This window comes from Xiphophorus hellerii, chromosome 18 (genome assembly GCF_003331165.1).
Source record: "Xiphophorus hellerii strain 12219 chromosome 18, Xiphophorus_hellerii-4.1, whole genome shotgun sequence".
In the NCBI taxonomy this organism is placed as follows: domain Eukaryota; kingdom Metazoa; phylum Chordata; class Actinopteri; order Cyprinodontiformes; family Poeciliidae; genus Xiphophorus; species Xiphophorus hellerii.
In genome coordinates this window covers 11,960,690-11,977,217 of record NC_045689.1, presented here as the reverse complement: position 1 = coordinate 11,977,217, position 16,528 = coordinate 11,960,690, and the positions used below count along the sequence as shown (strand labels likewise).

The window sequence follows — 16,528 nt, the reverse complement described above, 5'->3', positions numbered from 1 at the left end:
AAGTAGCTCATTTAGCTTTCATGATGTTGCCAAATAATGAGGTCTCTCTAAGGTTTTGTCCGACTATAACATTGTTTGCCATGGAAACCACTATTACATGAGCACACAGAGCGCTGTTACGTCAGATAGTCCCACACCTTTCTTCTTGCTCTCTTCCTCTCTCTCCTCTTGGATCTTTTTGCTGTCTGGCTGCCGCCCACCGACTTGGTGGCAGTCGCTGCTTCGCCGACCAGATTTCTGGTCGCCCTCCCGCCTGAGCTCTGGCTGCCAGCAGAGGGAGAAGTTAAATGTTGACTCAGCCTGTCTGGGCCTTTCCCACTTTTTCTGTTTCCTCACTATCAGACAGAACCAGTCTGGGAGGATATTGGATTTTTGTTTACCATCAAAGATTTTACCTGCATAAGAGAAATGGAGACCTGAAAAGTAAACAAGAGGTTAATTAATGATTTTGTTTTATCTAAAGCAGCAGTTAAATAATATATTGCAACATTTAACATAAATATATCAGCTTTTTAGAGTACAATAAAAAGATCTTGCAGGATCTATGGTTTGGCAGAGAACGGTGTCAGACAGAATTATTGGAAATGCATCATTGCCAGTTTCTAACCCATTTTCCCGCCTGCAGGAGGCCATCGATTTGCCATGTCGTATCCTTTCCCACTCTAGCTCTGCTCGCTTTGTTCCAGCCATGGATCAAAGCATGCCGGGCCAGCGGACGCTTTGAAAAGGTCCTGTAGTAACACAGGCGATCTCAAACTGCAGTAAACACTCTCTACTCTTTGACTGCTGCAAGGTGCTTCATGCCCTGGAGTTTGCTGGATTTGTTGATGTGTTAACATGATTTCATCATTTGGTGAAAAACTAAACAGAAATGGCTTGCAATTTTATGTATCTGTGAAGTTTTGCACAAAAAGAAAGACACAGATGCAATCCTATTATTTAAAGGGAACTTATTTTTCACATGTGGAGACATATGATTTATTCAGGCTGAGAGAGAGCGAGACTGATGGCAGGTTAAGATTTTAAGCTGTTTGCTCATTTCCAAACAGCTTTGGAAATGTTGACAGATTTCTTTGAACATCTAACATTTCACATTCTTTGAGAAATACACATGAAAAATGTTTTAAAGGGGACCTTTTACCCACAATTGTCTTTTTGTGAGTTTTTGTACTTCCATTTGGGTCTGTACTACTACTAGAAACAGTCTAAGCACTAAAAACAAACAAACAAACAAACAAACAAAAAAGACATCCAAAAAGACACTTTTTGGTAATAATCTAATGTTTTTTGGTGTCTGGAAAATGAGTCATTTCCAAAAAAACTCCTGATAATTAAAGCCCTTTTTGCACTGCCTGGACCAGCCCGGCTCCGTTCGACCCAGTCCTATTGGTGCTATGGCCCTGGTCGTTTTGCACTGAGCTGGATACGTCACGCAAATCGAATTATTGCTAAAGCTTCCGAGGCGATCTCCCCAGCAACCGCAGAACAGTTTTCTTCTTGGGTCTCCCATTTTTTCTATATGCGCTCATGAGCGAGGAAACAAAGCGAAACATTTACCTCAACTTTACATTTAACGGGGAAAAAAAATCTCATCTGAATGTCGTCTCTGAGCTGGACTCGCGGCCTGCTGAACTACCGCTGTGGTAGGCAGGATTTCCCGGCTGGAGCATGCCAGATGCGGAAATCCCCTCGTTCACAGCCTTTCTGACTTCTGATCGGTTCAATTGGAGAAATGTTATTTACATTTACCATTAAAGTCTTTGGTTGAAGAGGCGATTGTAATCCCAGTGTAGGGTAAGAATAGATTATGACGGGAATTTATTGATGCAGCATATTGAAATGACAGCCATGGAGAAAGTCTAGAGCTCCTCTGATCCAGAGATCTGATCTTTGTCCCACCAATCAGCAGCTAACTTCAAACCAGCCCGGTCTGGCCGGCCCGATTAGAACCACAGCTCTCGGGGTTCCAGGGAGTGGGGCTTAAGTCACAATTGACAGGCACTGTCCCATTGCCTAGCAACCCCAGTCGAACCCAGCCCGTCACCTAGCAGCAACCCATGTAGCAGCCCAAGTTCGAGCACATCTGGTCTGCTGGTTTAACCGCTGTACAATGACTGCTGGAAAGGACAATGTTATTTTATTTGACTGCAATGAACAACGTGTTCGTTCCAGTAATGGCAAAATGGAGCTGCTTGGCTTTATTTAACTTTTTACTAGCAATGTCCCAGCTACATTGCCAAAGAAAATTGTAGTTTGAGCGAATCGGTTCATGAAGGGCTAAAAACAACCGACAGTGCACTATAAGTTCAGGTGAAATCTCATCATCTGAGAATGTCTTTTTCCAAAAATTTTAAAAAACATGTTTTGTATTGCTCATGAACATATTCTAATTTTTCAAGGAAGTGTTTGTCTCCTTAAATAAAGCTATATTTGCTAAAGATACTTATTGCTAATATAAAATGTAATTTAGATGAGCAAAATCATGTTGTCCACCTGTGCAGAAAACGTTTAAAAAAAGAGTAAAAAGTCATATGCCTGTTTCAATAACTGAGATTTTTATCAGAAAATCCTGAGTGGTGCAATCAGTGCAGTGATTAAAATACTGATTTTGGACTTCATCACTTCAGAAAGAATCTGCACCTGCATGGCTTGTTTCCATTAGACACCAAAGGAGATAAATTTGGCTCATTTATATCCACTGAGCATACATGTAGTACATAAAGAGTCCAGATGAGGCGGTTTAAAATGCGTTTTAGTCTCTAATAAATGTTCAAGAGCTCACTGAGATCAATGAAATCCTCTCACCACACTGGTCACTGATATTCTCAAGCTGCTCACTCTCGGCTGTTAATTCTGTTCTAATCCAGGTTATAATTTACAGTCCACAGCCAGTGAAAACTAAAAATTAATCTCAGCTCTTTGAAAGCACTGGGATTCACTTTCTTTTCCCATTTTAATCCTAATCTCATCTCTCTCTTCCTTGCTCTCTCCTCTGACTCATCCTGTGAGTCATTCTTTCTGCCCTTTTATACAAGGTGCCAAATTGTACACTTCGGTTCGTCCTCACTGAGCTGCACACGGCTTGGTGTGTTCATGCCATAAAGACGAGGACACAGGAAACAATCAAACATCCATTTTCTAAAAATACACTGGCTTTTAACAGAGCCGCCAGCAAAGCCTTGAGTGGTGGAGAAAGAACAAGACCCAGTGCAATTTTTAGGAGGAATATTCTTTTGATAAATTTGAATGATCTGCTCTCTTAGGAAAAAATAGCTGTGAATTATTTTAATTTGTGTCCAGATGGAGCTCATGTTACAGCTCAAATACTGCAAAAACTCTGAGCTGCCCACTCTCTTCTGCTTAGCATACCACACCAGTTCAGAAGATCATTCTTCATTATGCAGCAAGACATATGAAGTATTATTGTTGAATAAAGGCATTTAGATGTAACCTTTCCTCTCGGTATGTGGCATGTAAAGCCCGCCGCTGTGCCGTGACATGCAGCCGCACAGCGAGCGCAGTGCCATGGCTCCATATCAGTGCATAAGCACGCTACAATCAGATAAGAAAGACCTGATGCTTAGCTAGTTCCACGTCCGTTCCTCCTGCACAGTGCAGCTCTGTCATCTGTCTGTGACTCATATTTATTCCCAGTGACCCCTGGAAGCTGTGTGAATAATGGGCTTACCCACTGAGACCCACTGCTGGCAGATGCACAAAAGGACACTTTGTACATCTCTTGCTCTCAGAAAAAAAATCCGCCATCCAAGGAATGAATGAAAGAAAGCAAAGTGTTCTGGTCAGTTTTCTTCTTTCTATCGAGATGTTGGAATATAACATCTGAGGTTTTGCTGTGGACAAACACATGGAGTCCTGTTTGTCAGGATGCGATAACAACTCAAACGCAGCTGCTTGGGGAAGATAAAGTAATCAGTTCTTAACTAGAATATGGGATTATAAAAACCTCAAAGCTAGCTCACTGGGTGTCTCTCCAGTCAAGCGAATGGTCACAATGGTTTGAAAAAGTATTCACTCCCCTTGAAATTTTTCTCAATTTGACATGCTGCAACCACAAACTTCAATGTCAATAACAGACATTTGTGAAGTGGCTCTTTTCCAAATATGGATTTGATAATAAAAGAAAGTTTTGTATTTCAATGGAATTTTCCTATAGGGAAAAATCACTTTTTGTATGTGTTTGTATTTCCATTTGGGTTTCTATTATTTCTAAAACACCAGGTCTTTTAGAAGTAATAGACACTTGGTGTCTATTATGATATCAGGCTTTATTATGATGTAAAGCCTCTTTTAGCTTTACATCATGTCATATTGTTATTGCCTCATCTAAACCTGGAGTGTTGCCTTGATTCTTTCAGGAGTTTTAAAGAGACAAAGTACTAATATCAATGCTTTATATTGCAACATTGAATTTCTTTTAAGTCATATTTGATATGTATAGCAATTTTATAACAATTGAAGAAAACTTGGAAAATACACAACACTTTAAAAAGTAACACAGACGTTTTTTGGCATTAAATTAATGTTTTTTGGTGTCTGAAAGAACAAGCATTTTCAAAAATTAAGTTAAATTCAATTCAGTTTTATTTATATGCCGTGAGACAACAGATGCCATCTCACGGCACTTTAGAAAACAATCATTTCAATTCAATCAGACATAAACAGAGCAGCAGTGCATTAAACTCGATTAATTATTAAAGGTAGCTTAAAAAGTTTCTAAGAAAATTCAGCACATATTAGTTCGAGAGTCATTGATTTGCAACATTCACTTCTCCTGGACGTCATAATTGGTAGGCACTGCCCCGTTACCTAGCAACCAAAGCAGAGCCCAGCCCATCACCTAGAAACCAAAGCAGAGCCTGATTACTGGGTAGGCCAGTAATCAAGGTTTTTATTTAATATACTGTAAATACATACATAAATACTTATCTATATGCACAAAATAAACAAAAACTGCATAAACAGTGACATGTAAGTGTTTGAGTCAGAAAATGCTGAGTAATAATTCTCAGATTAGGATAAACAGCTCAGATGTCACAGAAATCTCATAAACTAATATCTCAAATCTCTAAAGACTATTTCTTTAAATCCAAAATCAGACAATAACGTGTAAAAAATAAACATTCTGCACGAAAAGTAGCATGCTACCTATGTTAACTATACAGAAAAAAATATGTTTGAGTGTGAATGAAATATCTTGTCCTGGTACCTTAAATGAAGATGTAAGAATGAAGGATGAAATCAATGAGGCAGCATCAGTTTCTGATTTAGGCAATATGAAGGTTCAAACAAAGCAACAGTGAAGAATATTGTTGGAGTATTCTCACCCAGATTACCAAAAAACTTAAGCATCAGATTTGTCTTTCACTTTGCCTCTGGTTGAAATTGACCTAATCAGTGTAATGACATGCTGCATTGATTGGATTAAATCAGACTGTGCATAGAAGTACAGTAGTTCCTGATGGTAAATGATTTGATAAAGCTGAACAAGGTAATTACATTGCAGTCGGTGACGTCTCTTGAAATTACATGGAAATGTACACAAACCTTACTTGTACATAGCCTCTACACTCTCTTGTGAATCTTATTGTACGGAAGTTTAAAGATAATTTCCTCCCAGGTAACAAAAACACACAGTTAATTGAGAAAACAAGTTAAAGAGGTGTGTAGATGGTGTAAACTTCGGATAAAGCAATATCCTAACATCATAAATGCATATTCTGCCTCCACAGCTTTATTGAAATACGTCAGGCATGAATTCGTTTATGAGTCTTTTTCAGGAAACAAGTGGGCAGTTCCAGGCCGTTGAGAAGTGTTCAAAACAATTATGTATTAGGAATTGTTGTGGAAATACACTATATGTTTCATCATACTTTAGGAGAAAATGTTACAGATTTTTTCTTATTGGTGGTGAACTTAAGATGAACCATTTCAAAAGTATATTCCAAGAACAGTATGAAATGTTAGTAATGACATCCGCCTTGTTACCTAACTGTTTCCGTAGTGTGGGGACAAGAGGAGGAGTAGCTGCTGAGTCACAAGTTATTATAATGTCACTGTAATAATCAGAGCTGCACAGGGTCCAAGATGTTCCTCTGATTCTGCCAGGTTTCTAACAGATTTCTGGTCATTTATTTTAGATTCCTCATTATACCAGAACAACAGAAAAGCAACAACAGACTGACGTTATGCACATACACAGATACTGAACTGTAGTGCCACTGAGATAACTTGAGTTTTTTCCAACTGAGCTAGCTTGACTTCAGTTAAATAAGTCCAGTTGGGTGTTGTTCCGTTAATTTTTGCTTCAAAAAACAATCTGATCAGACTGTTGAAAAAGAACTAATGTTGAGTGCAAGTTGTGCTAAAAGGAGGCAGCCTATCACCGGTGCTATTAAACTCTAAAATACCATTTCAATGCAAAACATGTTACAGCAGCACAGATGTCCCCAAAGCTAATGCCAACATTATCTCTGTTGTAGAGCTCACATGTCTATTCATTTAATAATTTAGCATCAAAAAGGGGTCATGAATTAAAAATGCTGCTTATTTTGTCAACATAAGAGTTTAAATTAAAATTTGAATTAATTGTGATTAATTACACACCATGCAATCAACTTGATTAAAAATTTTAATCGAGCCTCACCATTACTTAAAGCTGCAGTATGCAACTTTCATAATTTTTTTTTTTTTTTTTTTACTTATTTGTTGATACTGTCACTATGTCTTGACAGTATGGTATGAGATGGATAATCAGTGAAAAAGTCAAGCTCCTCTGCTTTCTCCCAGCGCTTCTGGTGCTAACAACCAATCAGAGCAAGGAGGCGGGTCTTAGAGTTGTCAGTCATCCTCTGTGTGGCGCTGGTCTACTCTCCCTTGTCCATTTGCTCTCTGCTATGCTGATGATGGCAGATAAACAGTTTTCCTGAAACGATGAGTTGTTTCTCCACCATTAGCCCATTGAGCAGCAAGTACAAGAGATTCATTGACAGCGCTAAGACCCGCCTCCTGGCTCTGATTGGTTGTTTATGGTCGGGAGCGGTGCATTTCTTCAAATGGCATTGATAGCTCAGGAAGGAGGTGGAGGAGATGGATCATTTCACAGATGATCCGTCTAATAACAAACTGTCACAACATGGTGACAGTTTTAACAAATATGTAAAAAACATTTTTTATTATTATAAAAGTTACATACTGCAGATTTAATCTATACTTTTATTTTCCAGGAATGAACCCAGATTGAGATTCGTAGAGGAGAATCATACTCCCTTCCACCGTATCGCCGGGTGTTGTTGAGACAGAGGGCGGATGACCCTGGTTTGAAGCTGGGAGGAGTGTGTCACATTCCATGGCGTGGGATTCTGGTCTGAAGCCAAATACATCATGACTTCCTTTAGCTTCTCATCTGTTTTTTATTTCCACTCTGCGACTCATGTCTGCTCTTGTTTATTGCTTCAAATCGATGAGAAGAGAGCACCTCTGGAAGCTGTATGAGCTGTGACATGCAGGCTATGGGGCTCTAAACCATGGGAAAGCAACCCATGAAGCCATAGGAGAAAAATCCCTCCATGCTGATAGCACATCAGACTGCATGCAGCGCTTAAAAGATTGCCTTTGGGTTTAAGTGTGTGTAATTTTACTTTCTGGTGGTCCTGTGAACTCAGAGTGGAAGAGGAGGGGCTTCTGAACATGGGAGGTGGTATTATGGACTGGAACGATTAGATCAGTGTTTTCAATCTTGGAGTAACAGAGAGCCGAGGGCATCACCACACCAGCTGTGTCAACTAATTAGCACACTTTCACTTAGCGTGGAGGAGGAAATGGTCTGCTTGGACTGGGGTTGGTGCGCGTCCCTCCAGGGCTGCTGTGGGAAGTAGTTGGAGATCACTTGCCCAGACTGTCAGGGGCAGCATCATCTGCCTCAAGGTGTTTTTTTTTTTTAAAGCACTTCATTACCTATTACATATACTTACATGTTTTTTCCCTTACACTCCCATTACACCCTAGCATATCTGCTTTCCGTTTCAGTGGCGTAGAAAGACATGATTTCTCAGGAGAATAACCTCCTGGAATCATCCTACTATCTATCTCCACTAGGGATTTTGACCAATATCGATTCCGATGTTGATATTGCAGTAATGCCTGATAACCAATATTTACAGATGCAATACTTCACTACCCTTTCAACACTTCAAAAAAAAAAACACTACATCACAATAACTGTCACATGACCAAACAAATACCCTCTCCAGAAACAAATTGCAGCCAGCTGGAAATAAATATTAATTGTTGTTAATATCAGTCCAGTTTTATTCATCAAATGGATACCAATATATTAAAAAATGACTAATATCGACCGATACTGATGTTATTGCAGATATATTGTGCCTCCCTAATCTCCCCAGGTGCATCATTATAGTTCAAATATTAGTTTTGATTACTAACAACATTGCCTAATCTCAAGTTTCTCTATTATAGATTCTTTGCTCACCTCAGCATGCTGAATGCTTTAACCTAATAGTGAAACTGACATACTTTATGATTAATTCTTCTCCTAGGTATTTGACCGCTTGGAGATGTTCTTTAAAATTTATTTACTGGACAGACAGTTGGTCCTTAATTATGAAAAAAATCCACTGAGACTCTACAGTTGTGAACCCCATCCTGATTCAGCAGAACAATAGGTGCGTTTCCATTGACCATACAAAAATTTCCTCTGTGGAAACACAGCAATTTCGAAAAACTCACGTTTTTAAAAAAAGCTCTTTCTCATCACATGAGTCACGCCAGTTTGTCTACAGCAGCAACATGCCTACAGCAGGTTCACCGTATTTATTCTGAGAAAAGAGGAAATCAAGTTGGTGGTTAACATCAGTCCAGCAGCATCTGCCCTTATACATTAAATAAAATATAATAAATAACCCTAAACAAACTACAAAGCAATACCTCCCAGTGAACAGTTGATAACAGTTATCAGCAGTTAACATTTGTAAAATAGTTAAATGGACTACATTAATAATAGTTAAAATATATACTGTACCAAACATAGCAAAATTACTCATGATTTACTGTACATTCTTACATTTGTCCAAAATATATTTTAAAATATAATGTAAAGAAAACACAAAGCTGATTATACATATCACAGTTTCAGATGGCAACACAAAAAGGGGGAGGAGCTGTCAGTTACCGGTTACTATGGAAACTACCAACTGATAAGCGCAGCATAACTGAACTTAAAACACAAATAAATGTCTGCAGAAAGAACTTATTGACTAAATAAAATAAATTCAAAGAATAAGCAAACACATTTTGAGAATCGTCATATTTATAATATTGTTAAAACAAAACCCTATTACATGGGCACTGGTGTATTTTTATTTTGCTTGGACAAAAACAGATTCATTTTCACTTTTTTAATACTTTTGCTTTGACTAGAAGCCTCTTACGATAGAGGCTTGTTGGAGATGTAGGAAACAGCAGAAGGAAACTGCAGTTTAATGAGATTCATGGTTTAAGTCCCCCGAGACCCCAGATTGTAAAGTTCTGCCTGAGAGAATCCTTCTGATCCCGACCGAGACGAATGTCCTTAGCTGGAAACACAGAAATGATGCAAAAGAAATAAGATGAGGTTCAGTCAGACGTGTCCACTTGTTGCTTGTTCAATCAGTGTCAGTTCAGAACGCAATATAATCTTTTTATTTCCTGGTTTAAATACTAACAGGAGTTCAGACTGAAACCGAAACATTCTGAAAATCTCTGAATCTTTACATTTCAGTGGGTAATTAGTGGTAGCCATAGTGTATAACAAATACAGAAGAAGAATGGATAACAAATGTTTGATCCTCAGAAGATGTCCTTACTTGACCGACATGGAATGTTAAAGAGATGCAGTAAAAATATGAAGAAACCCAAAAGTGCATCACATCCCTGTGCTTTGACCTAACCAATCAGAAACCGGTATCTTAAAATCAAATCTAAAATATAATTCAATCGCAAGGGACTGTCTCTGTGACCAGACAAAGGGAACAAAACCATTTTGGGAAGCTAAATTTGACCTCTCTTTTTGCTTTGGGCTGCTGTGTCCTAGATTCTCCTAAAGTCCCTCTGGCTCACGAACAGATAAACGTATTCAGCTGCTAACTGGTGATAACAGTTCAGCCCTGCAGTCCACAAGATGGCTAGTTGTTTCTCAATATGTCGTCTAAAGTAATTTTTTCCCTTTATGTGTCAGAACCCAAATGTTAATTCGCTGCCAGATACAGACACCAACATTTATTTTTGACTCCAACATATTTTCAAACAGCATTCAAGACAAACAGCCCCAACAGACAAACATTTATTGTTTTTTTAACAGTTTTTATTTTCTTATTTACTACACTTTAAATATGCAGTATGTAATTTTTATAAACATGTTTTTTTTTACATTTGTTAAAAGTAACTATATGACAGTATAACTCAATACAGATAATCTGTGAAAAAAAAAATCAGACTCTGCCCTCTCCCTGTTGTCCTACTGCCATCTGCAGAAATACAAAAACAACCAATCAGAGCCAGACAGATATTTTTCAGAGTCAGCTTAATCTGATTTTCAGCTAATTTTCGCCTGAGGACAAGAAGCCGGCAAATAATTATGCACGGTTTATATGGGTTTGACCTCCTTATTGCACAAATACAAATTACTTGCTACATTTTGGACTTGAAAAATATACATATAATTATTATATAGTCCAAGTGGTGACCTGCTAATGATTATTATGTGCAGAATGTATTGTGAAAATAGTGCAATTTTTAGTCTTATAAAACCAGTCATGGTAATTAATGCTCTAATTGCAAAAAGTGTGACTTTATAATAGTGAAAAATTATTAACAGTTTGAGTGATCGCTAAAAGGATCTGATCCAGACCGTCTTAGATGTTTTTCGTTCTTGTGTCTCCAGCCTAAAGGTGGTGCTGTCAGCCCCGTTGTCCAGCGGCGCCCTGGATCTGTCTGGCATCCCTCTAACGACTCGCGACATGGAGCGTCTGTCTGCACACCTGCAGCGTCACGCGTCCAACGTGGTCAGCTTGGAGCTGGGCTTCACCGAGCTGACTGACGAGGCTTTCCTCCAGCTCCTCCCCACGCTGGCTGCTCTGCCGCACTTGGAGACCCTGGCTCTGAACGGAAACAGACTGACCAGAGCTATTCTGAAGGAGCTCACTGATGCCCTGAAGGTCAGAAAGGATTGTCTTATTTTTTTATACCATTGATAATAACCAGGTGTTGTTGTGATGTCTGGGGGATTGGTGTTTTTGTCATAGGGTTTATGTTATACATAGTCTTCGCTTATTTATCTGTGGGTTAAGGTTTATAGTCGTCCTGGTGTCATGTTTTGTTTCTCTAGGTTATTTTCCATTTGTGTTATGTTTTACTTAAATTTAAAGTTTGTTTAGGTTATATAGTTTCTTGCTAACCTAATTCCCATGCTGGTCTCATCTCTGTTCATTGTTATCCTAGTCTCTCTTGTCTTGGTTCTGTTCTAGCCTTGATTATTATTGTCCCTATGCTTCAGTCCTGCTATGTTCCAGTTTCCATGTTTTGATTTTCTTTAGTTTCATTTGTGCTGAGAAGGTTCTATCATCCTTTACATTAAAGGTTTTATTTCCTGTAGTCTCTCTCTAGTCTGCTTCCCTCAGGTCAGCTTTCTTCTTGTTAATTTAGCTCATGTGTTTGACCTGTGTTACCTGATCAGTTATCTGCCTCACCTGTCTCACATAGTATTGAAATTTCTACTCATTCCTTTGTCTTGGGATTCTTATGCATTTTATGTCTGTAGTTTGATGAACGCTTATGTCCATGTCAAGTCTTTAAGTTTAAGTAAATCTTCACCATTCCATGTTGCCGTTTTTATTTTGGCTCTTCCCTATTTTCACTATCACCAGTCGTGATAGGTTAGTAAAATTTATTTTTTCAGGTCTTTTAAAAGACTAGAATATTTAAACCTAATGCAGCTAATGTGGATTCTCAAAAATAAAAAATAATGGAGATAAACATCTCTTTTTAATGTGATTATTTTCCATTTCAGGATCCAAGCAGTTTTCCAAGTGTGACATGGATTGATTTGGGGAACAACGTGGACATCTTCTCCTTGCCTCAGCCCTTCCTGGTCAGCCTGAGGAAGCGCTGCCCCAAGCAGGGCAACCTGCCCACCATCCTGGAGTTTGGCGAGAGTCAGGCCAGCGACCCTCCCGAAAGGCCAAGGGGTCTCGGAGAGGAGGAGGAGACGGATGATACCAACCTGACTGAGAGCATGGGCGAGCTCCGATCGGAGGTGGAGGAGGAGATGGACGGAGAGACGGAGATTGAGGAGATGATGGAAGAGCTGTTGGACTTCGACAGGGAGATTCAGGGCAAAGACGACGAGGAGGACAGCATGTGGACGCTGGGGGAGCAGCGGAGAGCGACAGTGAGGAGCAGGAGAGCTTGGCGAGAGGAGGAAGAGAAGGAGAAGGAAAAAGAGAAGGAGGACCAGAGGAGAGACATAAGACCCGGGAGGAGGGCGGTGATGGCGGAGGACGAGGACGACACACAGAGCCGTTCATCCCGCCTGTCCTTCTCCAGCCAGTCTCAACACTCCTTTGCTGTAGTTGAGCCAATGAGAGTGGAGGAGGAGGACATGACGGACCAATCAGAACATTTAACCTGAGTGTTGCTCCCAGATTTGCTTGTGTTTTCCTTCTTGTGTCCCGTCCTGTGTGGACAGAGGCAATGGGAGTACAGGCTGCAGCGTTGCATGCGGTCCTCATGAACAAGCCCCCGCTGATGATTTATGACCAACCGATCTGATACGCCTGAGGATGCACAGAATAGACTGATGAGGCTCAATGCAGAATGTTGATCTTTAATCAGGTCCTTCCTTGTTTTAATCGTGCTAATACCTACATGTGCCTGTAGCACCTCTGTTTGCTGGTTCAAAATGAGATGAAACCAAGTTGGAGAACTTTTCCCTCCCACAACCAGCACTGGCAGGATCAGAAGACGAGCAGAAATCAAAAGTTAAGCCATCGGTGTAAATCTGCTGCTGCAAGTCGAACCAAACAGGTGCGCAGTGTTTCACAGGCGGAGAGCAAAGCAGTCGCCATGAAGAAGTTAAAAAAGAAAACTTGCTATTTTAGACTAAATGTGTACAGAGGATAGATGTGCTAGGACCGGCCATGTCTCTAAACATGAAACATTTAGAAGTATTTTTCCTCATAATCTAGGTCATGCTTTTACTCCATGGTTCAGTACGCGAGCATGCGTCACATGCTTACAGCGCTGTGTTTATATATAGCCCCCACCACCCCTATGGTTGCACTCAGGTAGCAGTATGTAGCTTTCACCCAGCTGTGCTTTCCCTCCTCGCGTAACATCATGCAGAACTTTAACAGATCAACTGTATTTTTGGTTGTACTATAAATATCAAAATATATATAAGATGTTTGAGGAGATACCGTGTAGCTTAGCTCTGAGGTTCTGACAACCAAGAGCTCATATTTAGTATTATTGGAGTCTGGAGCAGCAATATTTGTGAGCTAAACTAGTCTATTAGATATTTTATAAGGGAACAAGTTGTATTGTTGCAAAGAGACAGACCTAGACATGTAGAGAAATATATGAGAATTAAAACGTAGCTTCATCCAAATGCAGTAAATATGTATAAAGTCAGATGTTGCCTTGTTCACAGGTGGAGCTGAACAACCAGGTAATCATGTAAGGAAGTCATCTTTCCAGTTTGACTTAAAAAGTTAGTTTGCCTCTTTTAAAATTCACACAAACATTTGGTACATACGCATCACCATTTCGTCCCTTCCTACTTCGTATCCATGTACTAAACCATGATGTAGGAGTTTGTTTTCCATTGCGCAATAATTGGAATCAGTGGTTCCAGAAATGCTCAAATGGTGAATATAATTTAATCCAGTTCTATATTATTATCTGAAAACTGTATTTCACTCTATTTAAGGCTTTTGACTCTTATCAAATAGGACAAATTATGACCCCCAAGCCTTCTACAATAACTCCAAGCAATCTTCCTATTTTATTATTGAAATGTTTGTTGATTTTTAAAGAGCTTTTGAAAGAAACAACATAAGATATAACTAACATCACAGACTAAACAAAACAGCATGTACACACCTTTCATAACAAAATATGAATACATTTGCATCCCATAAAGACTAAACCTTGTTTATTAAAAACAAAAATACAGTCTGGCATGTATGAGACCTGTCAATCATGACATTTGGCAGTCAACAATTCAAAAGATGCAAACTCAGTCAGTTTTTATCAAGTCTACTTTCACTTTTCCATTTTCAAAGGATTCCCCTAGCAGCTGCAATGAAACTAGTTAATGTTAGAGCAAATGCATGTTTAGAAACATTTGGCAATCATGACCTGTCTTCTAAAAGGCAAAGCTAATATCTGTCCAACATCCTCCAGTAGATTGTGTCTCCTTATATTAGATGACAAGAATGGAGAATAACTTCCATCAGTTGTTAAAGCCAATAGGAAACATTCTTTAGTGAGTATTAATTGACAAATAGTCGGTACAAAACATGCTGAAAATCTTATCAAAGAGTGGGTTATGCAGCGATCCAAGCTGCAAAGATACAAAACACTAAAGGGACAACAAACATAGAGAAACAAATGTATCGCATTTATTCGTTTTCAAACAGACTATAAAGGGAAGATCAATGAACACTTGGGAGTCAGGAAGTCTGTGCTACAAAGTGAACTGTGAAGCCTGAACAGAAAGTTTTTGTGCAGCTTTAAACATTAGCTTTGAATCTGGTATTAACTGAAACATCAGAGAAAACGAGAACCTAGAGAGAAATATTTCATTTGTAGCCAGTACCTCTTATGTCTTGTAAGCTTAAAGGTTCTGTTAGCATATAACTTTCTGCTAGTGAATGAAGCTAACGGCTAGTCCAAGAAGGGCCGGCTTAAAACTGCTAAAGTTTTAAAAACATCATAGTGATTTACACAAACACTGTTTTATGAACCTTTGAAGGTAGATATTTTCATGGCCTCACTTTTTGTTTATTTAGATGAAAAACGAAACTCATACTTACGACTCAGCATGCAGAAACTTTTGCTGTTTGCACCACTTTCCTCTTACATCAGGCAGTTATACTGACCTGGAATCCTTTCCATATTCCTTTCTCATTGCATGTTTCTCTCAGGAGAATCACTGTTGACATTCAGCCTCCAACCTCCATTTTCTGTGTGAATAACCATTGGCTCCTCTGTAAATAACCATCCAAAGTAAATATCTTAACTGTTTAAAGGTTTATTAAATAACATTTTCATGAACCTCTAAAGGGGTTTAAGATATTAAATTTGTTTTAAGATGTTCGAAATCAGTTTTGATCTTGGCCCTTCTCAGATTAGCCATTAACTTTAGCCTGTGGAACCGTCCAAGCTAGATGCTAAACGACGAGACCAAGCCTTAATTATAATACTGATGAAACGGTAACAGCAAGCAGTAAAAAAATAATTTTTAACTGTCTGTGTTGTTGTTTCTGTGCAGAAATGCAAGAAATAGAAAAGTAAGTTCTTGAAAAAGATCTAATTATTTTTAGTAGAGAATCCTCTCACTGAAATTACATTTAAAAAATCTGTTTCTTCAGAAGTACTTTTTATCTACAAACTGAAAATAATGACACTCAGGTTTTCAAAAGTAAAGTTTTTTTTGGCTAACTATCTCGCTAAACACAGAAAAAACTTAAGGAGCACCAAGTTTATCCTTGGATGTAAAACTAAAATCATAAACCTGAGTCTGCAAAGATTTATTTGAGAGCTGTGTATATTTTTGGCTCCTGATAAGACAGCTTTTAGGTCATGTTCAACACTAAGAAATGTAAAGAAATGCCATGTGGGTACCCTAAGAACAAATGCTTTGTGGTTATCCCTATGAGTTAAAGAATTTCAGTACATTTCTCCTTATATGTTAGTGAAAAATTAAGACTAACAAAGACAACAACTGGGATTAAGACAGTCTGCAGAATATTTTCTTGTTAAGTTAAATATTTATTTTTGACTAACAAACTAATACTGCTGTTTGAAGTAAATCATTTTTGAAGCAGGACAGATGAGATGGGATCATTTTCCTGTCTTTGTTGCTTTTGCATTTATCATTTTTCACGTTTTTCATTTGTTCAAAGCAGTATTGTTGCGTCGGTAGTGAGTAACTGCATACAAAACTATTCTATTCTGTGTTTCTTTCTGTCTACAACAGTAAAATAATTTCGGTGAGTCATCCTGCTAACTTCCAGCAGAGTGGCTCACACGGTTTCTGTAGACCAGGGCTGGCAAGTCCAGTCCGTCAGCGATACTGTCATGCAACTTTCAGATGCACCCATGTCTCAACACACAAATGGCTGAATCCCCTCATCACCATGTCATTCAATTCATTCAGGATACGTCTAAAAGCTTCAGGAACGCGTCCCTGGGCACAAAACCTTACCTGATGAGCACTTTACAGTGAACA

General features: G+C 38.9%; 1 protein-coding gene across 1 annotated transcript in view; it reads left to right on the top strand.

Annotated features, from left to right (window-relative positions):
* lrrc75a (leucine rich repeat containing 75A) overlaps positions 1–16,124 on the top strand; it is a 47,430-nt gene extending 31,306 nt beyond the window's left edge. The window contains exons 4-5 of the mRNA XM_032590613.1: positions 10,958–11,231; positions 12,083–16,124. Coding sequence (XP_032446504.1) covers positions 10,958–11,231; positions 12,083–12,703 — 895 coding nt within the window. The 3' untranslated portion in view covers positions 12,704–16,124. The remainder of the gene's footprint in view (positions 1–10,957; positions 11,232–12,082) is intronic.
* The last annotated feature ends 404 nt before the right edge of the window (positions 16,125–16,528 follow it).